Source organism: Malus domestica, chromosome 17, assembly GCF_042453785.1.
Source record: "Malus domestica chromosome 17, GDT2T_hap1".
NCBI lineage: Eukaryota > Viridiplantae > Streptophyta > Magnoliopsida > Rosales > Rosaceae > Malus > Malus domestica.
In genome coordinates, this window is record NC_091677.1 from 408,528 (window position 1) to 435,343 (window position 26,816).

Below are 26,816 nucleotides of genomic sequence, written 5' to 3' on the forward strand. Positions count from 1 at the left end.
TAAAAATATTGTGAGTATAAAAAGCAGCGTAAAAAGCATTTAGTAAAAATTAATATAAAAGTGATATAATTGTATTTAATGACAAAATGGACATGATAATGTCGGTGATGATGACGACAACTGGTGGTGGTCATGGCACGATTATGGTGTGGTGGTGGTAATGACAATGGTGGTCTAAGCGAATAGGGCTTGTAGTGTTAGGTGGTGATGGTCACTTTGTTCTTTAAGGGATAAAATGCGTCTAGAAGTATAAATAATGTAATTTTTTTAAATTAATGAGCGTATTACAATAATTAAAAATATTCATTAAAGTCTTAACTATGTTTTTTATTATAACAACTTTTAAAAGTAGTCTGATGTCTAGAGCCATTGCTTTTGAAATAATTAGAATATTTTATTTTTACCAAACACTTTTATTGCTTAATTTTAAGTGAACCTGTTATTGGACAAAAAAAAAAGGTAATACCAACTGAGCCTTAGAAGGGTATTTTATCTATTTGGAATAATGTCACATTGTATTTTATTAAACTTAAGTATATTACTTTTATTTGTTTGCTTAAAAATGAGATATATTAACTTTATCATCCACTTATATTATCATTATTTTTGTAACTCCACCTCAAATAGTAAACTAAAGACTATATAGTAAGTTTGGAGTTTCATTTATAATTACAACCACGTCTTAAATGTCAACATTGATAAGCAATTTATTATATATATCATGTCACATGATGAAAGAGATATTAATAATCGCGAGTTATACTCAATAATTCTTTTCGGGTACATCATAAAACCGGTGCGCGCTTGGGCTACATCACTTTTTTTTTTCACATAATAGAAATTTGATTAAATTCGAATGAAAACGTTTACATTAGAGGCAACATTATGATTAGAAGAAAGGCCAATTACTTATGGGCATCCGCCGGTAAATGGGACTCCTTGGAATAATCGAAGTGAGTCTATGTAGCTATGACCAAGAATGCTGATGATATTGACAAATAGAGATTAGAGAATATACAATGTAGTTATTCAAACATTAATTAAGATTAGTTGAACATAACTAATATTAAAATAATATAATGATTGTGGGAATACTTTGAAAACTTTGTTAGCTATATATATATTCCTGTAGGCCTGATGATGCTTTGGTGCACATGACATATGGTCGCACAAGTCATTCTTTTCTTTTTTTTAATCTATAAAGACGGTTTATACTTTTAAAACTTTCCTGCCAAAATTTGGCTTGGACATTTCAGATGATTCGCATTAATTAACAAATTATATTATCCTCTATTCAAAAGGGAGACCAAGAACGCAATCATTGAAATAGGTTTTTGAAATAGATGAAACTTCACGGGTAAATTTTAGTAACATGCGTACTATAATATTTGAGAAAAGGAAATGCTAAGGAAAATGTGAGCATTTTAGCTCACCACCATAATTATAGTGTGGCTTATTATACACCTCATTGGTTATCACGTGTTTTTTCATTTAATTATAGTTAATATTTTTAAATTATAAAATGAATATTTAATATAAAAGTTAACCAGAATTAGGTGAAAAGATACATTGGCAAATGACAAGGTGTATGGTGAGCATATACCATCGCTTATGGTGGTGAGCAAAAATGCACTCGAGGAGACTCTTTCAAAAGTGGGACTTTCCATGAACTTTCTGCGACCTTATTTTTTAGCACAATATTTTATAATGTTGCACAAAAATTAACATTAAACTGTGAAGTGACGGAAACTCCTACTTTGAGAGAGTCTCCTTAGCATTTCACATAGCTCACGTATACATACACTTTTCATCTTAAGGAAGTGCTTTTTGGCTTTTAAGCATATGTGAGAAAGGAAGAGGATTCTCACACCTTTTTTGAGTTTTTTTTTTAATATATATTTTAAATATTATGATCATCGGATTCAATAAAATCGAAGGAAAATAAGAAACGTGATTAACAAACTTAGTGAGAAAAGAAAAATTATGTTTATTTATCATTTTTTATGTAATAAAAATGGTGAACTTGAAAAAAAAATAACAAACTAATGAAAATAACTTTAAAACTTTGAGTTTTAACGATAAGGACAAAATAAAAGGTAAAGTGAATAGTATCAGGATTGACTTTTTAGTGTAAAAATGTGGTTTTTCGTTAAAGTGAACAGTACCGTAGACTTTTAGTTAAAACTTCCATAAAAAGACGTATAGTTGCAATTTTGAAGACACAAATGGTCTTTCTTAGGGAAATACATCATTGTCGTTCCACTTTATACTGCTCCACATTAGCTAGCCTTTGAATTTATAGGAGCATTGAGTGGGAAATGAAGGAACTGAAGGAAATGAAAGCAAAGATATTAATTATAGTTGTTTGAATAAAGACTTTGATGGGTCAAAATTCAAAAAGGTGTGTCATGGTTCTTGCAGCCCAAGGCTAAGGGAACATAGCATAGCATAACCGTTTTCAAACGAAGAGAGCCGCCTTTTGAAGCATAGCCTGAGATCCCTGTGATACGGTATTTTCCTTACGAGTTAGGAGTCTAGTACATAAAGCTTTCGACTGGTCGGTGCAAGTTAACCCTCGTTCGGGGCAAACAAGCTCAACGTACAGGTCCCATGCATGTAGGTTTTTGTGGTTTAACTCAAAACCGTATGTGTGTATGTGTGTGTGTATATCTCTACTAATTAATGAAATCTTATTTGTCAATCAAAAGATGGTGAAAAGACAAATTAGTCTTATATCACACAAAAAAATGATAGGCAATAATGTAATTTCATATGTCCAAATTTTACTGTTTTTTATTAAAACCTCACATACAAGTGATGTTAAAATACCTTCAATATTAAAAAAAAAAACAAAAAAAAAAAACCTCTCGCTCCCCCCACGTTCTCTCTCTCTCCCTCTCTCCTTATCATTTTCTAAAAAATGTGTTCATACACACAAAGTGTGCAAGCAAATACTAGTGTATATATATATATATATATAAGAAGATCAATATTTGTGCTTGATATCCATCACACATTTATACCTGATTGCGAGTATACATGTTTTGGGGGGCCGGGGAGAGGTCTCGATCGAGAAAAGGAGGGAGTTGAATAGAGGAAATAATTGAAGAAAGCCTTGTTTAAGACGTTTAAGTTGGACTTGATTCTTTTCCATTGGTGTGGGATTAACAGTACGAATCTTATTCTCAAGCTCCCCTGAGAGGTTGCATTACTTGAACTCTTGAAGTACATAGAAAGCATGACATTGCGCTGACTCCGATTCTCGCCATTGTTAAGTTGTGGTTTTGCTCTATTGAGAATGAATCCCACAATAATAAGAGAAGGGATTTTGTGTATGCTTATTAAGTAATTTGACTACTCCTCATATTGTCAATTAGTGGTGGAACCGCAACTTCTTCATGCTCTGGTGGTTTCAAGCCTACTGTTGAGAATCCAAATATTCATAAATGGAACTTGAACCATGTGTTAGATGATTGTTGTTGATTTCTCTTGCACTTACGTTGATTGTGGGTGTTCTTTTTGCTCCCTGAGCTATTTATTTTTGATGTTTTTTGGCTTCTTGTGGTTTGCCCTAGTGGTTTGTTACAAATCTAATTCTATTGATATTTGAATTTAAATAAAGTAACGTAGGAAGGAAAAAAAAATGCAATGGGAAAAGAAAAAAGCAGAAAATAAATAGCTAAAATGAAAATGATACAATCAAAACTTTGCTACCGATTGTCTACGAGAGCTGTCACTAGAAAGGTAGCGATCTAATTCTATAAAAGTCAGTATGTTGGTAATGTTGGTAGCGAGTTAGCCCCGATTAAATCGCTAGCTTCATACCGACCCCCCCTTTTCAATTTTTTTTTATTTTTTTTGTTAATTTTTTTATCTCTCTTATCATAACAACAAACTATCATATTAATGTTCTTCAAAATTTATTTTTCCGTGAAAAATCTATTATAATTCATATTTAAACATTTAAAAACAACGATTTAAAACCTAAATTTAAAGATATTTGAATTTACTAGTTGTTACTTAAATAAAGTAATGTATGAAGACAAAACTTAAAGGAAAAAAAGAAGAAAATAAATAAATAAGTTGGAATAGGAAAAGATCGGTACCACGCTATTGACCCTAGCCCAGTTGTCCAAGGCGACACTCAGGTCATGGTGGGCATCAACTACTTGCTTGTCATTTCCATCTTACGTGAATTCTCAAAATCTTACAGTGAGGCGGAGGTGCAAGCAAATAGATATTATAATGACATTTTGACCACCCTCATACTGTAATACTAAGTTGCTTCATACGATGACCAGCTTTTAATGTTTTGAATCCATTGTGTTATTGAAGGCTTATCATTCTAGACTTGAATTCTCACAATTATTTCTACCACATATTTCTTATTCATGTTTTGTTTTAATTAGAGGGTTAAACTGGTAATTTCATAAAGTTTTGGTTGACAATGAGTATTTTATTAATTAGTAGAGATAAATAATCAAATTAACACTCATTAATTATATGTAATATAATAATTATCGATCGTATATATGAACGAAGAAGACAAAATCTTGTTCAATTTTTAATGGATTAGCCAAAAAGATATAAGCTAGTTTCCATAAATCGAAGCATTAAGTTATCAATTGTATGGAAAAATAAGGGGTCAAGTGCACTAGTGTAGCGTGGGTGCTGTCTGCCACCACTAACATATTTATGATTATTTTATTTTTACGTATCATGATTCGATTTTTTTTTTTAAAGTTTTAACGACACACTTATGATATTGTTCACTTTTAATGAAAATGACATTTTTATGACATTTGTACTCTAAAAAATCACTCCTGGTACTATTCACTTACAACACATGTTTGTCATTTTGATTAAAACTCAAAGTTTTCAAACTCATTTCATTAGTTTTTTTTTTCTTGAAAAAAGGGAGTTAATTGGCGGCGAACTACAATTATTCACCTTTTTCACCCCTGAAGAAGGTTAGTTGGGATTTTCACCCTTCATGTGCCACGATCAAACAGATTCACAGCTTACAAAGTATTGAATCCATGACCTCCTGTTTTTTCTTTAGAGAGCTGTTGTTCGTGATTAAAACTCAAAGTTTTCAAACCATTTTCATTAGTTTTGTCTTTTTTTATTTCTTGAAAAAAAGGAGTTAATTGGCGGCGAACTACGATTATTCACCTTTCCCGGCCCTGAAGAAGGTTAGTTGGGACTTTCACCCTTCCTGTGCCACGATCAAGCAAATTCACAGCTTACAAAGTATCGAATCCCTGATCTCCTGTTTTTTCTTTAGAGAGCTGTTGTTCGCACTTTTCCACTGAGCCACTTGTCGTGGTTGTGCCATGATTCGATTTAGATAATAGAATTAAAGAACCTCTTTCGTTTCATTCATGCCCAAAACTAAAAGCGCCAAGACTTAAACCTCCATCCTTTTTTTTTTGTCAGGCAGTTGGTTATCAAATTAGATTTAGATAGATAGATATACCCAATTCAATGGGGTTATCTTTTTGGCTCAGAGATCATTTGCCCCTTTGATAAGAAAAGAGAAAGACAACTCCTGATTTACATAGAAACAAATCATATGCCATCTTTGCATTGCACATCTTTTTCCTCTGGCTGTGATAGGATTGTTATAAAATTATATTTGGTGAATTTGATCAGTTAAAACAATATACACTACAAGAAAAAAGCTGACAATGATAGCATATAAGTCTTTTATCCACCCTATTACATCGCTAATTAACGTTAGTGATTAAAGTTTACTTGAAGTTAAAGTTCAGACAGAATATTACTAAACCTTCAGCGTTCCATTTTCAATTTTCTTATCTAATGCTCGTACTCATAATTAAGCCTTACAAAATTGAAGGGTACAATAATATGAATGCCTCTTCATTTGCCTCTTGGTGTTGGTGGCCATTCTCATTTAATTTGTTGCGCAAGATAGTTGGATTACATGATGGATTATACGGAATTAAGGAAGCTTAATCAAAGCTATCTTACTTAGTACTACTGATCTTAAACAAGACAAGATTAATGTGATCAACATATAATAGCTTAGCTAAATATTAATCCGCACGCTAACACTGTGTCCCTCCTGATCATCGTCTAGCTCGCCATTGTCATTGGAAGTGAGCTCATGAGTGATATCACTCGAGCATGATGGGGAAGAAAGTGTTGTAAGATCAGGATCCGAACGTCGTGAACGATGATCAGCTGCAGAGATATATTCCTCCATTAATCTTCGATTCCTCTTGCAGTTTGATGAACGTTGAGAAACTACTCCCATGTCATCTGATATTCTTTGAGTAGGCCTTCTCTTTTTCTGAAATATGCGAAACACCACCCAGTTTCCCACTTCCGCTTTGAAAGCCTGGGTTGGATTCGCTTGACAAGCCAAGAGGCGGTATTCATGCATGAGCCATCGAGTTTGAGTGGTAGTACTAGTACTAGTACTCTCGTGGTAGTGGTTGTGGCAACGGCGGCGCTTCCTTTCACAGAAACCCAACGTCTTCCGGATCCCAACGGCTTCATTGGATTTAGAATTAGCAACAATTTGCTTCTTTTTGCCAATAGGTTTCCAGTACCCACAACCAGCAGCTCTCTTGCTGTTGATGCCAACATACTTATTCATATTTTCATTATAAAAGAAATACCTTGTTTCCCTAATATCACCTGCACAACCCGATAATGATGAATCAATTAGCTAGCTAGCCTTGCTTTATAATTTGAATAAAACTCTATTAATAAAAGGAAAGTGATTTCCGCACACTCCTAATGATTTATGCACACTCATGATCATTTTTGTCATTTGAACATGAATAAATTAGAGTAGTGTCAAAGAAATATACATGCATGAAGTCTAACCGACAGAGAAAATGAGAGTGCAAAAATCACTTATCTTGTTAAAACAAGATAGAGTAATAAAAAAACATGAACAAACTAACCTGGCAAGCCCCAGGGATGAGTTTCGAAGACATCAAACTCTGGAATGATGGAAGCAGGCAATGGGGCAGCATGAACCTTCCTCATCAAGTAGTGAATCACCAGCTCTTCGTCCGTGGGACGAAACCGGTACCCAACCGGCATCTTCACTCCTCCATAAATTACATAATTTTCTTTAATATTCTCCATTTCTATATATCTATATATTTTTATGGATTAATTAATCAAATATCTGATGAATATATGATCTAGGTTTAGCTTAATAATTAATTGTAGCAGAAGCAAGCAACTCATATATTAGTTGTGTAGGAGAGCAGTAATATATGTTAGTGTTGTGCAACTGGAACAACGAGAGAGAGAGAGAGAGAGAGAGAGAGAGAGCAATAGCTAGTTAATGGCATGTGTGGAAGTTGATTCAGACGTAAAAGGCATAAGGAGAAGACTTGGGCGGCAGCTGGCAATCCTGGTGTTGTGTGCTTTCTTGCAGTTGCAGATTTGGAGAGTGGGGAGATCAACACACACATATATATAGATATATAGACAAACAGGGAGGTATCGTTTAAATAAATTGGTCTAGAGAGGGATGCAGTAGTGCCAAGAAACTCTTGACTCGTATTCTGACTCGGAAAGCTCTTCTCCTTCCTTGACTCGGGAAATGAAAATAGTGTGGTGGATGAGTAAAATTATAGAAAAAGGAAAAAATGGGGTAGGAATCGGTTGCTGCTTTATTTTGACGGGTCTTTGATTTGTGTTCACAACTGATCGCAACCGTGTGAGGACTAATTAGTTAGGTTTTGGTCAATAAGCAATTAAGCATGCTTTTCTTCTGTATTACTAAAAGCACTGTGAGCTGAGACCCCCCCCCCCCATGTGTGGCACGTTGTGTGCTCTTAATTATTTTTTAAATCTCTTGTTTGTTCTTCTGGTCCTTACTCGCCTTGTTGTATTGTAGGTACAGAAATCTCTTGTTCTAACTTGTGTGTCCTTACTCCCCTTAGCATTTCTCATCTATTTAAACATACACACACACACACACACATACTGTACATTTGGCAGAGATTGATTAACCTTAATTTCTTCATGATTGCTTGCAAAGTACGTTTTCAGTAATTATTGATTTAAAGAATCCAAAATTGTATATTTTACAAGATTTGACAGCATTATACACAGGCATCATTTATATCGAGATATAAATTGAGAATAATGTTATTCAGCTATTCACGCATTTATTTTTACTTTTCTCACATCTTTGTTTATTTTTTTGTTATCAATAATCTTTAACTCATTTGCTCAGGCCGCAGACCAAAAATTAAGAAATGTGTGCGAAAAATAAAAATAGAATGTAAATAGCATTATCCTATATTATAATTGGTTTAGATTTTGAGGAAATAATTTTGTTTGAACCAACTTTTCTTTACTCGCTTGACCTTAAGCCGCAAGTTGGCACGCCCCCAACACAAAACAAGAAGTACAAACAGATCTCAAAATCCTTGGCTTTCGGCGGAGACCCATTTTGAGACCAGCAACAACTCTTAATGTTGTTTTCCAGTTAACTATTCATTTTCTCCTCAATCAAAATAAGAGTTTCTCTCATTTTCTGAGGTATTCCAAAATAATATTCAGACATGATCTCTTAACAAATAACTTTCATATGTCAGTTTTGCATATACAAATGACTTTGGCTTAGTCTGGATCAAAGGTAATGCTAGAGAGAGTAAACTTTTAAATCAAATTTTGTATACTAAATGATGTGAACGTTGATGATTAAATTATTACTTAATTATTTAATTAAAATATTTATTTTTTATTGATGATACATTATTTAGTTTACAAATATAAAAAATTCCTCACATCTCTCATTATCTCTAGGGTCAAATCAACCATGCTGATAACGAAGATGGATAAAAAGTTAAGAAATGACATTGAAGTTGAGACTTTGAAGAACACCAACACCATACATATGTCTAGGGAGTAGGGAGATGTGTGTTTGAAACACACGTCTAGTTGAAGAAAACAATGTATTCAATATGCTCCACCTTGTAGTGTGGTCTTGTCTTGAATTGACATAGTGCTGCTGTGAGAATCGTTATCATGTGGAGACGCACAATAATTAGGTGAAAGAATCCGATCTCTTCTTTCTAATCTACCAAATTAGAAAATGTGGGCCGTTGAAATTTGATTTAATGATCACAAGTAAAGGTCTATCTTAAAAGTTATAATAAACTCAGCTATTGGATCAAATTTTAATAGTACATATTTTTTGATTTGATGGATTAAGAGGAAGAGAGATGCGAAGAGGAGGGTCCATTTCCATTAATTAGCACCTTAATTACTACACTTGTCAATAGAACTTTGGATTAATTAACTTGGTTCTTCTTTCAAGAAGCCCAGCTGTCTGCGTAAACTCAAGAGTACTTCAATTTATTACATACGTGCAGAATTTAACTGCAAAATTTGAAGGAATTGAACTCTCTATAATTTAGTGGGAATTGAAGAATCCTACTCCTTATAACCAGCTCCAAATTTTGTTCTCTCAGCTAAAAATATCAAACTAAAAATAATTAAAGTTTTTTTTATCAAAGTTAAAATATATAAGATTAAATTACTAGAAGTGGGGCATTTTCAGTAAGCACATTGATTTTCATTTATATTCATGTGAATTAGTAAACATCAGTACTACTCCTACTTTAATTTCAAAAAAATTTAATAAACAGTTTTAATAGGAATTTGATTTAAATTCCGTCTCATTCCGACTTCTTTCTCAATTCAATTCCTCCTCAAATCTATTTCCATCTTCTCCAAGAGAAGAGAGCATGGCTCTCTTGGTATAACAAGGTTGAACTTCTCCACTCTCAATACAAAAAACGTGTAAAATATAAAGGCACTAGTGAACTAGAGCAGTGAGAGCTAGAGAGAGAAAAAACAGACAGAAATAGAAGAAGACCAAAACAAACGGCTGAATGCTCAACCAACATAAAACAACATAAAACTTGGTTACCTCTGAGATACATAAAGGAGGAGCGCACAACTTATGTGTATAGGGTTGTGACCCTCAAGACTAAATTATATGTACAACAAATAGTGCATGTACGATGCGACAACCTCCACAACCTGATTCCTGAGTATGCATATATTGCTTCTGCCCCCTAATTTAATTTTACAAAGGAGATACAAATCCTTCAAAAGATCGACCTCAAAGCTGTATCAACTCCGGAATCAACTTCAACAGAAAAGAAAGCTCCCTCTGTGAGAACTCCGGCTTTGATTTCTCCTGCATTATGCTCCCGTCTTCCTCCGCCCCCCCTGATGGCTCAATCATATCCGACACCGCCTCCGTTATCTCTTTCACAAAATCCACTATCACTCCCTCGATTCCCATTAGGTGTTGCATGTATACTGCTTCCGGCACGTTGCTGCAATGTCATCATCAATTTCATCAACAATTTTTCATTCATACATAATTTTTTAAGTTCAACTCTAACTCGAATTCATCAAGCAAACGGAATTCCGCAAGCTTACTTCAATTTGCCGTAAGTTAGGAGTGAAAGCTTGGCCTCCTTGATCTTGGTTAGAGCCCCGGGATTTCTGAAAACGCCTCTAACCTCCGACACAATACCTTGCAAACCACCCTCCAAACATACTTTTATCGCCTCCTCCAAAGAATTCCTTCGCACATCATAGTAAAGCTCATTCCCACCATTTGTCAAGAAAAAGACCTGCCATCATCAATTCATTCAGAACAGTAATTAGTAACTGATTACATTGAACATCGATCGCATTCAAAAGTAAATTATATACGAGAAAAGTGCTTACAGGGTAAGTGTTCTGCAACTTTTTAACCAACAAGGCCGCATCAGGTTGGAAGCTTGAGAAAATGACCGGCCTATCTCTGGCATACTCAAACACCACCTGTTCCACAAAATTATAATCCATATGAGCACAAGCATTATCGAAACTAACAATCAGGCCTCGTTTGGCGCCTAGGATTTAATCTCGTGTACAAATTTAAAAAATACGATGATTGATGGACGTACTTGCAAGACGGACTGAAGGACGCGGAAGATAGAGTCCTCCTGGTAAACAATGTAATCATCGAATTTCAACTCGATGTTGAAGCCGAGGGAAGGCTCGACCTGCTCAAAGGCCTCTTGGAGCGTGCAGTGGGGGTCATCATTTTCGACATCCCATCTTACTATTTTACCATCTTTGGTTTTCCTTAACAACAACTTTCCCTCCTTCCCTGGCTCTCTTTGCGGACCATAGTTTAGGAATTCCGAGAGACACAGCTCGGTAATTCTCCTCTGAAACACAGTACCCTGATGAAACCAAAATTTAACTTGTAAGCTGAAGATTAATTACCAGGTAAACATACAAGGAAAAGTAAAAAGTAAATGGAGGGTGGAGAAATTATGCTTACGTTTTCTTCCGAGAAGATGAAGTCGTCGTGGAAAATGACCGGGCAGTCATCTTTGGTTACCTACAAAAAGCCACCACATTTGGGTTTCACTTTCCTGTTTCAGTTTTTCTCTCTTTTTTTTTTCACTTTTTTTTTTCTTCATTCACCTCCAATCTTCAAATTTTAATCCAATTTCCAAAAATTAAGGGAGAAAAAATGCAGAAAAGGAGATAATCAGTACCGTTTCAAACTCAAAACAAGTTTCCGGAAATAGAAAAGCAAAGGACTTGATCTTGATTTAAGAGCTTATTAAGCTAAACCCCAGCTTGGAAATTCACCAAAAATAGAAAAGTAGCCGAAATTACAGAAATACCCTAAAACCCAGAACCGGATTTCACTGCAGACTCGATCAAGATCCAAACTTTCAACCAAAAAAATCAAACTTCTTTCTCATGCAAATGCCGACAACAAAACGGCGTACTCGGCGACAAGAAAATGCAGGTGGGATATGGAAATTCCGGCAAATTCATTTAAATAAAAACTGAAATATCCGGAAAGCCCACCGCCAAAATTCAGAAACACATTGGGACCATTGGTTTGATTGAATTGAGAGAGAGAGAGAGAGAGAGAGAGAGAGAAAGAGAGAGAGAGATTAAGGTCTCACCTGAACATCGAATTCGATGAAATCGAGGGGGAAGCTGGCGGCGGCGTTGAAGGACATGATGGAGTTCTCTTTAATGGCTCTCATTCTCCGATCGGACGACTGTAGCGCGTTCATTCCGCTCCCTCTGTGTCCGATCACTAGAAACTTGGGTATCCTCGGTGCCCCCCGATTCATCTCCACACCTATAAGCACAACATTATTCAAATTAACAACCTTTTTTATTTAATTGACAAGATCATAAATAAATTAATTAGAGGACTAATTAATCAAAGATTATACCTTTGGGGAAGCGGGAGGAGTAGAGCGCCAGAGAGGCGTTTTCCGGCACCTGATCGAGATTCGGGACGTCGGAGACGTGGACGGCCTTGAGAGCCATTTTTAAAAAATCAAGGGAGAAGAAAAGACGGGAAAATTAAACTAAATAAAAAGAAAGGAGGACAGAGAGACCAGAGGGGTGCCCGGAAGCAAAAGCAAGGTGAACGTGGAGCTGTGTAATTTGTTGATGGAAGCACGAGTGTGAGAAGGAGGAGGGGCTATTTATTTTGGAGGAGGAAAGGAGGAGGGACCTGCGGAAGAGAGAGAGAGAGAGAGCGCCAAACGGGACGGGATCTCTCTGAAGCATATTCCCCCTCGCATCTCTGGATATTCCATTTTTCCTACTCTCTTTGCACCAAATAACCAAAACACGCGCTTCATATCGGTCAACCGTCAACCGTTCTAATTTTCTTTGTCCAAAAAACCGAAATTTTTTATAATTTTGGCGCGACAACCAGATCTCCACGTGTTATTTGTCGGATTTTGCACTTTCTGGAAATCGGGGGAGTGGAAGATCACTCGAATATCCAAAAACTAATATTGTTATTTTTCGACGGAATTGTATTCTCACCGGAGCAAACTCTCATAATTTTTTGATCTAATAACACAGACAGTTTAATTTTTATCTAAAGATTATAATTATTATAATTTTTAAAAAGATCTCACATTTATAACAATTTCATGTTAATAGATCAAGAGGATCACGACAATTTATCTCGAAGAGGATCCAATTCCTTTTTCTACGGTCACAACACAAATAAATATGTTTTTTAAGACAGGAAAACATAAAAAATATAGGACAAGGATTGTTTGCCCTCCTTGTTCCCATGCTCTCTTATGCTCTCCTGTTTTGTGTGGTCACGGTTAAGCCACGTCAACATTTTATATTATTTTTTTTATAAAAATAATAAGACAAAAATAAATAGTAATATAAAATATTAACGTGAATTAACCGTGATCACACAAATAAGAAGGTATGAAATGTTACGAAAATAAGGATGGCGGACAATCCTTGTCCAAACATATAAGACTCGCGTCAGAGCCAAGTGTATCGGATAAGATAAGTTCGTACCCGTGGCGTGGTGCGAAAGTGTCGGGTCTCCGAACCGGCGAGTACAGGTGAGTTGGCGCCAATGTAAAATGTCTAGTTGTCTACATGCTTCCACGTCTTCGCCTTGTCCCCGCCCGTATACGTTGCCATGTTACGGTTTTCTTTTCCCGCTAACCGTATGTTTCCGTTAGAAAGTTTGTATGCACTATATTTTTTAACATTCATTTTGATTTCGATCCTTAATCAATTTAATTGTTAGATTGAAATTTTGTTTGTTTAAATATTTTGATCGAGATCTTTAACATCATTTAAGAGATTTAATTATGCATTTAATGTCCCACAAATTATGAGTAAAAATATAATAAATACTTAAAAATAAATATTAGAGTAATATTGTCCTTCACAAAATTATTGCAAGAAATAATGTACCCACATAATTATTAACATGTTTGAAAAGATAACTACTGATATATTTTAAAACATAATCTAAATACATATAATTAGCATGGGTACATTTAGCAAAATAAAAAATGGGTACAAATAAATTAAATAATATGGGTACAAATACAAATAAAACTTTAAAAAATATGGGCACAAAAAGAAATTAATATATGGGTACAAATTAAAAAATGGGTACAAACTAAAAATAAAAATATATGACAGATTTTTTAGCCATAAATATAAATATACAAAATATAACATGTCTAACACTAAATGAATATATTTAGAAATAAAAAATATTTTATTATTAAAATAATTAATGAATTTTATTAATACTTAAAGATCTTAATAAAAATACAAAAAAAATAAGATTTTAATCAATAAAGTAAAAAAAAAGGAATGAAAACCTAATTTCTCATTTTTCTAAACTACTAGAAGTAAACGATGAATTGTTTTGGTTCTTGGCCTGGATCTTACAGGCTGCCACATGATCCTGATTATCCAATATCCACCAAGCATATACTCACTCACTAATTATCCAGCCAACTATACATATTACCTACCATGCAAGTTGCAACTAGACAACACATATAAAAGACAGCAATGGAATATAATAAGTGGACAAGAATACATATATCTGTTGCCCCATTTTCTGCAGGTGACAGGTGACATGTGACATGTGACATGCCCATCTATTCTTTTCTTTTGGTATGAAAATATAATCAATTTAGTTTTGGTCTGGTATAAAGGGGAAGGGCCTTTGCTCTTATATTAGGGCTCCATGCACACGCAGTTGCTTTCTTTGTGCTTCCACGTCGAGTTTTTACTACAACTTGAGGAGTTTTGTGTGCCTAATGACTTGTTTTATTTAGTTTTTACACTCCTTTTGTTTACAAGAAAAAGAAAGATTTGAACTCGAGCCACAACTAGTTTGTCCAACCCAAGTTTAGATAAACCTTTTTATTGGTCTCACACATATAAGGTATCTATTGTTTGGAAAAGAAAAAAAGAATCAAATATGAAAAGGAGAAATTTTAGAAGTATTGATCGATTAAATTAAGTTGGTTAGAATAGCGTGTAATTTCTCTGTTTACACTTAAATTCAAATCGCTTTAGGTATAATTTTTTGAACGATGAACCAAATTATAATAAGAAATTAATAAGAAAATGAACGGAATGATGGAAGTTCGATGTGATGGTAATAAAATATTTTTAATATTTGTAACATATTAAAAAAGTGTTATACTCGTCCAATAAATGATTGACAAACAGATAATTTGTTGAAAAATCCACATCGGTATATTGAGAAAACAATTTGCAATCCTTTATGATTATATGGTTCTATTTCTAAATATACAGATTCTTTTTAAACTAAACCCTATTAGTATAACAATTGATCCATCTTTCTTAAACTTTGACAAAATTAATTACGTAAGAGAATGTGTCTATGATAAGGGTGATGATGCATTGCATGACGTGTAACCACGGTAAGCTTATCTGATAACTTAAACTAATAAGAATTAGCCCAACAATCCACTTTCTCCAACAAACATTTCATCTCATCTCAACAGTTGGTGCCAGCAACCATCAATCAATTCACACATGTTTATGTTGGAAATATATTCTCTCCGGATCTCTTCTACTAAGATCATCTGATTAAGTGATCTGGATCCTTGAAATTTAATCAAACGACTAAAGTTATTATAACTTTTAAAGGGGATCATGTTTTTAACCGTTGAATCAAATTTTAAAGATTTACATCACTTGATCCGGTAGTCTTGGTAGAAGAGATTCAGCATCTCTTTCCATTCATGTCATCTGCCAAAAATGAGAGCCAATAATTGGGGATCTTGAAGCTGGACTGACTAGGAATGTGTAATATCTCAAATCAATCCACAGCTCCACATTATAAAGGTCGCCTAGAGCGTTTGAATTTGTCATTTCCCAATTTTCTGTACCTTCCAGCTTTCCTCTAAGTATTCTTCTTTTTAGAGATTATCAATCGTGACGTTTCATACCAAAAACCAAACATCTATTTTAATTACTTGTGCATATACACGTCACGTAGGCATGCATGTATGCGTCTTTACCCAACATATGTGGGAAAGGAAAGGAAAAAAATAAGGGAATTTTAACGAAAAATTACATTTTTTACACTAAAAAGTCAATTATAGTACTATTTACTTTACCCTTATCGTTAAAACTCAAAATTTTCATTAATTTTCCTAAAAAATAAAGGTAGTTTACGAAGTTACCCTTTAATATTTAGCGGAAACTAACACTGCAGAGTTGGATGGCGACTGAACATGCATAGTATTTGTTGGTATGCATGTTCCATACGTATTGAGCTTTCTTTTAATTTGTCACTAAAAGCAAACATTTAGGTATGTTTTGTCACTAAAGCAACGAGTATCTGGTGCCATTCGTCATGAGTTACAGTGGCCATTGGGAACGTACGTACGATTGATGTAGCCAATTTCTTTCTTTTTCACATCTCATCTGATCGTTCGTTATTTTTATGCAGGAGTGGATCGTTTGATTCGTCTTGTTTGGGATTTTAATTAATTAGGTCATGGAATTCCAATGTCGCACTACTTCTCTCATATTGCATGCTTAAATTATTACCGCATTTTCTTCACTTTAATGAATCAGATTCCATCATATATCCATCATGCATGAGAACTTGCTGGCTAGCCACCCCTTTCTCATACCCAATAGGCATCGTGACATGTTCAATGATCTTTTGTGTCACCCATATCTGACCTCATGTCTTCCATTGGGCTTTTATTTGGGGACATCTGATTGATCGGGCTGCTCAAGGCAAGTAAGGGCTGCGTAACTCATGTCTTAAAGCACTCACTCACGTACATGTCTATATATTATAAATCAGCAAAGGATTTAGCGTTTGATTTGGACCACAAGTCTTTGTATTCTGTATAAGTTGTATCAGTTAGCTGGCTCGTAAGGGGTTAGCTAGGGTTGGAATTGTTTTTCCTTCCTTGGTTTGGTCCTTCTATTACTTAATAAGTTATTGAACAGGTGTGGAAGGAAGGGAACGGAACGGAAAAGGGACTCGGGGTTTTGACACAACATCATCTCCATTAAGAGGTTTTTTCAAGTGTCGGGTATTCAAGTTGTACGTACTCCATATATCATAATACAAGTGGAGAAAATGATATATTTTTCGCATCTCTCTACTTATTTTATAACAGGTGAAGTACCCGCTTAAATACAGAAACACTAGAAAAAATTTCTCATCTCCAACATCTCCATCTCTCCAAGCCTTTGTGATGAAATTTCACGTGCTTCTGTTCACATAGAATCATAGATAATCTGATGCTCACTTCACTGCCTCCAATGCTGTGCAACCTATAGGTAGGAATATCAAATGTCTATTTTAGTTATATAAATACTTCAAAAACTTCTTGTAGTATCATGAATTTCCCTTCCAAAAATATCATCACAACCTTTGTTTTCATGCCATTTTCGATACACTTGCAAGCCTCTATAATATCATATTGGTTATTGGACATTATCGAGTTTTTCCAAATCCCCATAAATCATTTTCAGCATGACTTTACAAATGATGATATAAATAAATGGTAAGCAGAACACTTTTGTTATCTATTTATGTGGCTCAGTAAATGGTAAAACCACTTATAAATGACTAATAACAGTTTCCTTATATACAGACAAAAGATCTTGTGAAGCTAAAAATTTACATTTTTCATAAAAACCATGAACTATAAGTCACGATTTTAAATTGGTTTTGCAAATTTTTTGGGTAAAAAAAAAAACCGTCACAAACCTTGTTAAGCTAATTAAAATTCAGGTAGACATTTCAGAGATTTTTCTCACACAAAATCATTTATGGGACCTACTACTCCTTTTACTTGTTATTCATGGTCTCATTTTAGAGATTTTCCAAACCCTAGAAATCGCTTACGAGACCTAACTTTTTTCACCCATTTTGCTATGTTGTAATAAAATCGTCACAATCCTTGTTTTCGTGCCATTTCGTCACACTACAAGCTTTTTTTTAATTTCATGCCGGAAATCTACTTTTTGGCACTACATTTCTGTAAATTACCGACACCAAATAAATACTTAGGCTTCGATTTTGGTAATAGCTATTACAGATTTGAACCGAATGGTATTTACAGCTGTACTCCCACCACCCCATCACAACACAACGGCTACAACTCTCTCATTCATTCAAAATGTTGTAACCCTCTAATCTAAGTCCACACATTATTATAAAATATTCAGGGACGTAGGCTTAAACTCAATCAGTATAATTTATATAGAACAGATTCACCGTCATGTAACGTTCTAATCCAATAGTACATTAACATGTAGAGAATTGAATCAAGACGTGACATTGAATCTGTCGCATATAAAGTGGAGAGGCTATTATACAAACAATAGGAATAGCCGATTAGGGGAAGAAGAAGATAAGATGAAGAAAAAGCTGTCTGCCTCTCTCTCTCTGAGGAGGGGACTGAGAAGAAGAGGAAGAAGAAAGAAGCATTAATGGAAAATACAGAAGCATTAAATATCTCTGAGAGTATATTAATTGCTTGCGTTAATCGCTACAGTGTCTGTTGTCCGTCTTCAGGCTGCCTTCATTGCTCTCCCAAACCGCCTCTCTCTCCCGATCTCTTATCCTCTGCAACTGCAACCCACCTCTTCATCTCTCATTTATTGCTCTCTCTCTCTCTCGTTCTGTGGCCAGTCCACAATGCATGTAAAAACATGTCATCCCAACTGCTTAATTTCCATCCAAGTAAAAAGGCAGTAACTTTCAGTTATGATTTAGATCATCTTACTAATGTCTTTGTTGCCTCCTCCTAACTGCAGCTTGTTAAACTCGGAACCCAGCTGCTGAGTTAAACTTGAACTTGACTCGGGCATCTTCCACCTTGAGCTGCCCCATGATGATGAATTAGTAGAATCACTTAAACTTAAGCCTGCTTTTGCTTCTGAAGAAATGCCTTTCATTGCCATCACTTTTGTTGGTATGGAAGGTCTCACTGGTGCCGGTGGTGCTGCACAAACTGGGATCACCGATCTCATTTGAACTGCAGGTGCAAAATTCTTGTGAGGACTTAACCCTCCACTATACATGTTGAATCCACTAGTCCGTCTTTTTGAAATCTTGACACCAGGTGCGGCCTTAATTGGACCGGACAATTCAAAAGCGCCATAATTTCCGGCATTAGACACAGGAAATTGCCTGTATGCAGAACCTGATGAACCAAATATACCACTTGAATTTGAACCACTAGGACCCTCCTTTACAATACCAAGCCATTCTTCCTCATCCCTTTGGTGCTCTTCTAATGGAGGTGGTATAACTTGTGAACCTTCCCTCACACTCACTTGTACTGGGATTGGCCTATAATCGGATAATGGCGGATGGGAAGGGGACTTGTCTTTGTTGAGCATTGTAGATGGTGGCAAAATCTTCGAGGTGGTTCGAGGGGGAGGTGGAGGAAGAAGAGATGCAAAAGTGTTCTGCTTTTGAACTGTTGAAACTTGTGGAACCAAATCAGTTAACAGATCTACCAGCCTCGAGTTTTGATTCTGCAGAGAGCTAGTACTACTACTGGATGAAGATGATGACGATGACAACGACGATGATGATCTCACCATTCTTCTCCTTGCTTGAATTGGATCCATCCTCCTCATAAATTGCTTGCTATTATTATTGTTGTTATCATCTCTGGGTTTAAAATTTGAGAGCAACCTTGTCACAACTGCCTGCTCTTCTTCTGCTTCTTTATTTGTGGAAAACCCCAGGTCTGGAATTGCACAAAGATACTACATTTCATGAAGCAATTGCATAATGCTAATAAAAAACACAGTTAAAACAAAATATGCAGAAAATGCATACATACTTTTTTTCAAGGCAAACCAGGCTGCAATTGCAGCATTCTTCTCTGCTTGCTTCTTGGTTTTGGCCGGCTCGCCAGTAAAATTCATTCCGGCAAGCTCCACGGTACACGTAAAAACCGGGACATGGCCGGGACCTGATCGTACAGTGGTGTATACAGGGAGCTTCAGCCCAGCTCTGTGAGCTGTTTCTTGGAGGAGGTTTTTGTAAATTCCAGTTTCATCCTTCACATTTACGTAAGATAAAATTCAATAAAAAACCATGCTAAATAATTATTCAACGTAACTTTGGAAACAGAGAGGCTTATGGTGGATGTTAATGAACTTACAAGAACTCTGGCAGTGAGAGACCTGGAAGGGCCTCTGGTGGAGAGCTTATTGAGAGCAACTTCTGCGGCTGCATGCTCCGCCTGTCTCACCGTGGTGCAGTAGGCCGGGCTTTCGAAGATCTCGTGGTTAAAGTTTACGGAAGCTTTGAATCTCGGCGCATGATCCGGTCCTTCCCTGGTGCACGCGTACGAAGGCAGGTTGAAACAGCTTCTCTGTGCAAGCTCCTGCAGCTGGTTCTTGTACATCTCCTTCACAAAACAAATCCAAAAAACCCACCAAATCTTCCATAAAACATAATTACAAGGAAAACCCATCATTTCAAGTGGCAAAAATCATACAAAAAATGGTTGTTAAATTAGCGGAGAAACTTACATGTAATTAAAAGCAGGATTTTTTAAGAGATATCAAGAGTGAAAGATAATGAACTAAACTAGTTGCGAGCGACGAGCAGATTCCTCAGTCAGTCCTACATTGGCTACGAGCACAAAAGTTACAACTAGTAAATGTCTTCTGAGAGACAGCAGGTGGAGAAGAAGAAGGACAAGAAAAAGCGAAAAGGAAATGAAATGGTGAAGCTTTAATTACGAGCAGCTGGTAAAATCTTATTGTACGGAGCAGTGTTATCAGCACACTGAGAAAAATCTCGGAGCAGGCGGAGTGGAAAATGTCAAAAAACGAAGCTTTAATTACTCTTTTTGAGATTTTTTACCAACTAGGGAAACAGAATTCTTTACTGCTATTAATTCAAATCAAATATTTTCCCGTTATATCTGCAAGGTCAAATTGCACAACAATCCCTGCAGTAATACATTACCAAATTATCAATTTATTTTGTTTTGGGGAAAAGATAAAGACCATATCATCGGATTTGGTTCATCTCCTGAGCTTAGAAGGTTGAGCTTCATGAGCAAAGCACATGGACTGTTGGATTTTAATCCAACGGCTACAAACAGAGGGATCCTCTAAAAGTTGTAATAACATCACGCGATAGTGTAACAATAATTCACAATATAATTGGTGAACCACAGAGAGAGAAACTCCACAATGGCAATACAATTAGGAACTAACTAATTCCACAAACGCAATACAAAACAAGAAAGCTCACCCATACAACACACAACTCCTTCCTAAATTGCACAACGGCCAAACCCAACACCTTACAGTGAAAGTCCCTTCCCCATATTGCACATAATATTAATGTCGGACTTAAATGGCTGCGCACGAAAACAAACCACCACTCTGCAGGACAATCAAATCTTCCGTGTCGCTAGTCAGCTGGTCTGTCGCATTTTGGCTGCCTATGTATGTCGGTTCTCGTTCGTCAAGCCGCCGCTGCTACTGCTGCCCATGCGGTTTGGTTCCCCGACTCTAGCTGCCAAAGCAAGAACTTCTGGGGACATTTCCCAACTTCCACTTTTCCTTCCCCAGCTCGATCGCCTGGGATGTATTCCAGCGCGATCCACAGTTTCATCAACTGTCGTCCTTATATCTGGGGATACTTCACTTAATTCACCATCTTTTACATTCACGCGATCATTGCCGTTATGCTGCCCGTCGTAATTATCTCCCCCAGCATTCATGTCACCCCACACTGTTTTTCTGCCCATTTCAATGTCATCCACAGCTTTTCCCATATTTGGGCTCATAAAACCCCCACCCCCTGATCGAGGAGGTAACGCCGGTTCCCTTGGAACCTTGTCCCTGAAATTGTTCTTGGACTTGGGAATGGTGGTACAAAATATCTCTTTGAAATTGTCGATCACTCCTTTGTTATACGGGTTGGCTCGCCTATCATATCGATAGCGGAAATTCTCATATGTAGTCTGCAAAAACAATGCCCACAGATATAAGATCACGCTAGTGCTAATATATAAATCACACAGATAAAGTTCTATGCTAAAGGGTTGTGACAGGTTCAAGATGGGTCTCCTGACCTGATTTGTACTGATGAGATACAAATGGAAGGCTGTAAGACCACCAACAAACCACATCGATATGAAAGTATAGAGTATCAGCACAATAGATGCTGGAGTTTTAATCAATGCTTTCCAAATCGTTGTCTCCTCAGCTCCCATGATCCTTCTAACGTACACCCAGCAGAATGCAAAAACATATATACAAAGAAGAGTTGTGGAGAAGACAAACATGAAGAAGAATCGATAGTTCCTCTGCAACCAAATTAGGGAATGTTCAGATTCATTTTCCTTATACCCAAAGTTTCACATATCAAGTATCATTTGAAAGGAGACCTCTGAGAAGCCACCATATAAGCAACATGAGTTAATTAAATAAAGCCAAATCAAGAAACATGTATTAACGACTGTACATTCTATGTTAGTCCTATTGAGTCTTTCACAAGCACGCACATTTAACCAGATAAGCTAAAGCACCTCATGTGACTATGAAAAACAATTGAAAGTCCAGTCTCCTTGTGAATTTCAGGTTGAGATTTAAATATTCCAGGTGGAGATTTATATATTCCAATATTTCGTACATTACTACAATTACTATGGTGTATATTACTAAGACCAATACATGCAAGAATGCTTGCATTTGTCTCAGTTCATATTCATTGGCAGAGGAATTAGAATACAAGTCTAATGAAAGAATTACTTACCAGCCCAATACACTGCCCAACCCAGGGACAATGGTGATCGAATCTTTCTACACAGTTGTTGCATATTGAACAGTGGGAGCAGCGAGGCGGTCTATAAAGCATACAAGTATCACAATACTTGATCTTAACAGAGATTCCATTCACCTCAACTTCTTTGATGCGAGGCAAGCGCAACTGTGGTGTTTGTCCAGCCCCACCTTCTATATTCCCATCAAATCCTTCAGGCTCTGGAGGGTGTGTGTTACGGGGAATTATACCAGGATCTCTTCCAGAGGTTAGCAGGAGGAGAATTAAATCCTGGAAATTGAACATTGTGTGAGCATTTTTCACAAAGTGCAAATACATTGACATTTGTATAGTTATCAACTTATCACTATATGCACCAGCTAATGAGTGCTTTTGAAGGAACAATTTTACTAGAAGCTGCAGAACTTGTTAGAACAACTCTACAAACCTAGTTGATTATCAATACATGACTCGTCAAGGTAAAAAACTGACTACCAAAATAGACTCCAAAATCTATTCAAATAAGAGCCTGTCTAAAGTGGTAAAATTTTCAACAGCATAGTGTTACACCAACCTACAAATTGTATTGGTAACAATCACCGTAAGAAAGAGTATTGTACTTAAAAGGAAGTGATATGCTCCATAACGTACCATGTTCCTCCCTAATCTCTTTGACTAGAGGCTAGCATTTTTAAAGTGCAGTCCAACCAATGTAAGTTTACACTCTTTCAACTAACGGAAACTATAGGAAACTTACCACTACCATTTGGAGCATGCCAAACAGTCCTATCACAACATACAACCCACACTCCAATCCAATGCAATACACTCAAATACTACATATATGTACACACACACACAGAGACACACACGTAGACATACACCGAGAGAGAGAGAGAGAGAGAGAGAGAGTTCCTTTCGACATAACACAGCAGATTTTCTGGCAAAATATAAAATTCCTTTACACAAATAAGCTGTGTGGGAATTGGAAAGAGAACTCACATAAACAGTGAATACAACAGTGACAGCCATTATTAATATTCCCAAGTGATGTGAGTAATGATCCATCAACTTTCTGGCAACAAAGATGCAGAATATTGTGACAGGAGCAACAATCAGAAATATGGTCAGCCCCAACGATCTTACATCTGGTCCGAAAACAATCCTCCCCTGAAGGAAAAATATCTGCAAACAAGCAAATACAATACATTTATGTAATTTTCGACAATGGCATTCACGACAAAGCAAGCTACTGCCCTGCAAACCACCATCTGAATTCTAAAAGCTTAAAACTTGGCATCCCTATACTTGTAAAACATTAGCTTTATGTTCATCAAACTATAAACAAACACAACCGATCCTTTAATTCCGTGTTTATCAACATAAACTTAGTTGAATTCATCATTATCCTCGCTTTCGTCTCAAATGTATATGCAATATCTCCTTTTTACATCTTTTCTTTGTTACTTTCAAATTCCTCACAGGGGCAAAATAAGAACTTTAATTATTTGACTAAAACATTATCCAAAAATAGATATTTGAAAGAAAAAAGGGCATAAAATTGCGAAGAATAATACCAATCGCAATAGGACAAAAATAGTAAAAACCTAACAATGGAAAATGCATGACCGAAACCATAATCTATGAAGCTCTAAAACTTAAATTATATAAAACATAGCCTCACTGAAATTATTCCGGAAAAAAAATCTAGCAGAAATGAAACAAGAAAGAAAGAAATCTGAGCAAGCGAAAGAGAGAAGACGAAAAAGGAGAGTAAAAACGAACTGACATTGCTGCCCTTCCAATTCTGGTAGACCCGCAAATCAGTGGCGGCGCCGGCGGATCCGGAAGCCTGATCCGATCGCTGCGGTGGAGGCACCACGTACATCGTTTCCTCGCCGCCAACAACAGCCTTCTCAGTTTCAGCTCAGCAAGATCGTCCTCGCTGGATTCTCGATACAGCCATGTCGATTCTACTCTCTAGTAGTCGCTTTTGACTCAGGTCCGGACTCCGAAGCAGAAATAACGGAAAAGAGGAGCTGAAGCGGTCGATGTGGTCTGAGTAAAATGCTAATGGGTCGGGTTCCGGCGAGCCGGGCGGCAAGGCGCGTGGGCGGGTGGGGTTGAAGCGAAAGGAGCAAAAGGGTTTTTCATTATCCTTTTTGTTATCAGCAGCAAGAGCCGAAAGAGAGAGAGAGAGAGATAAAGAGAGAGAGAGGGGTTCGCTCTATCACTGCTGTGTGTCTGTGCTTTACAGGGGGATGGGCTGACGTGGCGTGATTTTATTCGGCGGAGGGGCTTGGGGCTGGACCAGACCCGCACCAGAGAATACGTGACGGGATGAGTATGAGTTTTTACTCAAAATTGCTCGTTGCCGAATCATAGAAGTTTATAATTAAAATCGTTCATATTATAAACTATTTTATAAAGATAGACTCTGTTTATGTATTTGTAACAATGTATTGATTAAAACGACCTTAACTTTAATTCATTTTTTGCACATATGAATTTTACATTGTGATTTGTATGTAATATGAATGATTTTGATAACAAAACAAAGCTATTTGATTCAAACATAGAGAATTTTAAGTAAGAGTTAGTACTCATGTTTTTAGTAGTAAAATATTATTGTTTCCCAAATTTCAATAAAAAAAACTTAAAGCATTTGTAATTTTCAAAGGGATGTGATATCTACACATCTATTTTCTCATACAACCTTTTAATTTTCGACTGTCAAATCGGATTAATTGAAAAATATCAAGGGACAAAAATAAAAAAAAGGTGTGTGAAAAGTAAAAAAAGATATGCGGATAGCACATCCCTTTTCAAAATGCCTTTGGAGTATTAAGCTCCTATAAAATAATTGGAATTTATTAAGAATGACATCTTTGTTGGAAAAAGAAATGAAGATTTTGTCCGCCGTTCTGGCATATTGTTTCTTAGAACAAGATTAGAAGGAGATGTTGCAACACTTGTCATGTCATGGCGATGGTGGTAATGTATGGTGTCCTCCACGACTCCAATGCTCATTTCATTTTTTCACTAGTTGAGCATTTTCAAGTATTTTTAATATAAATCTTATGGTTACCAAGGTGTGATTTATTGTTTACGTAAAAACTATATGGTTAAATATGTGAACAATGTTTATGAGTTAACAATAAAAAAGAAAACTAATGAAAAGGGCTTGAAAACTTTGAGTTTTAATGATAAGGACAAAATAAAAGGTAAAGTGAATAGTACCAGAATTGATTTTTTAGTGTAAAAATGTGGTTTTTCGTTAAAGTGAACAGTACCAGGTGCTTTTCGTTAAAGTTCCCTATGTGAAGGAATAATTGATCTGACCAGCTTTATTCGGTAAATATTAATTTTTTTAGCATTACCGTTAAACTTTTTCGAAAGTAAATAGAATTTTGGAATATAGAAATGTTGGCCCTTTTCTTTTCTGGATGAAAATCGAAATGCTAAAAGTCCTAATAGGGGCATGCATTTAGGAAAGAGGAGGAGGAGGATTTGTTTCAACTTTTGCTTTGTCTTTCTAAACTTTAGGGGATTCAATGTCAAATCGGAAAAAAAGAAAAAGAAAAAAAAAATCTCTGCTTTTGCTTTTACTTTATAATTCCATTTTCCCTTGCTGATCAGGAATGGGTGGTCAAGGATGAATGGATGGCCAAGTGAATTTGCTCTCACAAGTCAAGTTGCAAACCTTTTACCCTCCTCTGGCTCTTTGGATTCGATCGGAACGGTTAAGTACATAGAATTAAGACGTATTGAAAGTAAAGTTGACCGGTATTTTATTTTAAGGAAATTAGAAGAGAATTAGATACTGAAGAACAAAAAACACCAAGAAAATGAGATCTTTGTTTCCATAGACTCTTTGTTGTAAAGTCGGTCGCAGATGAGATGAACAAGCAACTTCAAGAAAATTAGATTGTTAGGTAAATAGGAAATCCATGGTGATTGCCATGAACGATGACCCCATGCATCCTGCACGAAAATCCACGATGGTTGCATGCAGTTGCAGTTGCACTGTTGCAGCTGCACATTTAAACTCAATCCAACGTAGGAATGAAAACACAAGGTGCAATCATGCTCCGTTCTCCTTGCTTAATACATACATAAAACTTTAAAATTATTGATACAGAGACCACATATTTATACTACATTG

General features: G+C 36.1%; 4 protein-coding genes and 1 long non-coding RNA gene across 5 annotated transcripts; 1 reads left to right on the forward strand and 4 right to left on the reverse strand.

The window, feature by feature from the left end:
* Positions 1-5,862: 5,862 nt before the first annotated feature.
* On the reverse strand, positions 5,863-7,638 carry LOC103404158 (NAC domain-containing protein 83-like). Its single transcript, XM_008343041.4, has 2 exons — positions 6,939-7,638; positions 5,863-6,666 (listed from the first exon to the last, which is right to left on the reverse strand). Exons 1-2 carry the CDS (start codon positions 7,123-7,125, stop codon positions 6,053-6,055), a joined length of 801 nt encoding a protein of 266 aa, XP_008341263.3. The 5' UTR covers positions 7,126-7,638; the 3' UTR covers positions 5,863-6,052.
* Positions 7,639-9,887: 2,249 nt separating this feature from the next.
* On the reverse strand, positions 9,888-12,648 carry LOC103404157 (glycerophosphodiester phosphodiesterase GDPD1, chloroplastic-like). The gene is made up of 7 exons (XM_008343040.4): positions 12,276-12,648; positions 11,997-12,178; positions 11,354-11,413; positions 10,971-11,252; positions 10,750-10,845; positions 10,456-10,652; positions 9,888-10,349 (listed from the first exon to the last, which is right to left on the reverse strand). Exons 1-7 carry the CDS (start codon positions 12,370-12,372, stop codon positions 10,130-10,132), a joined length of 1,134 nt encoding a protein of 377 aa, XP_008341262.3. The 5' UTR covers positions 12,373-12,648; the 3' UTR covers positions 9,888-10,129.
* A 4,400-nt stretch (positions 12,649-17,048) lies between these two features.
* LOC139193537 (uncharacterized) lies at positions 17,049-18,759 on the forward strand. The gene is made up of 2 exons (XR_011577739.1): positions 17,049-17,178; positions 18,664-18,759. It is a non-coding gene; the product is annotated as an uncharacterized lncRNA (long non-coding RNA).
* LOC103404156 (double-stranded RNA-binding protein 3-like) lies at positions 18,078-20,599 on the reverse strand. Its single transcript, XM_070816623.1, has 4 exons — positions 20,401-20,599; positions 20,028-20,276; positions 19,704-19,923; positions 18,078-19,607 (listed from the first exon to the last, which is right to left on the reverse strand). Exons 2-4 carry the CDS (start codon positions 20,271-20,273, stop codon positions 18,619-18,621), a joined length of 1,455 nt encoding a protein of 484 aa, XP_070672724.1. The 5' UTR covers positions 20,274-20,276; positions 20,401-20,599; the 3' UTR covers positions 18,078-18,618.
* A 387-nt stretch (positions 20,600-20,986) lies between these two features.
* On the reverse strand, positions 20,987-24,906 carry LOC103404155 (probable protein S-acyltransferase 7). Its single transcript, XM_008343037.4, has 5 exons — positions 24,441-24,906; positions 23,654-23,836; positions 22,646-22,942; positions 21,963-22,196; positions 20,987-21,851 (listed from the first exon to the last, which is right to left on the reverse strand). Exons 1-5 carry the CDS (start codon positions 24,537-24,539, stop codon positions 21,327-21,329), a joined length of 1,338 nt encoding a protein of 445 aa, XP_008341259.3. The 5' UTR covers positions 24,540-24,906; the 3' UTR covers positions 20,987-21,326.
* Positions 24,907-26,816: the final 1,910 nt, after the last annotated feature.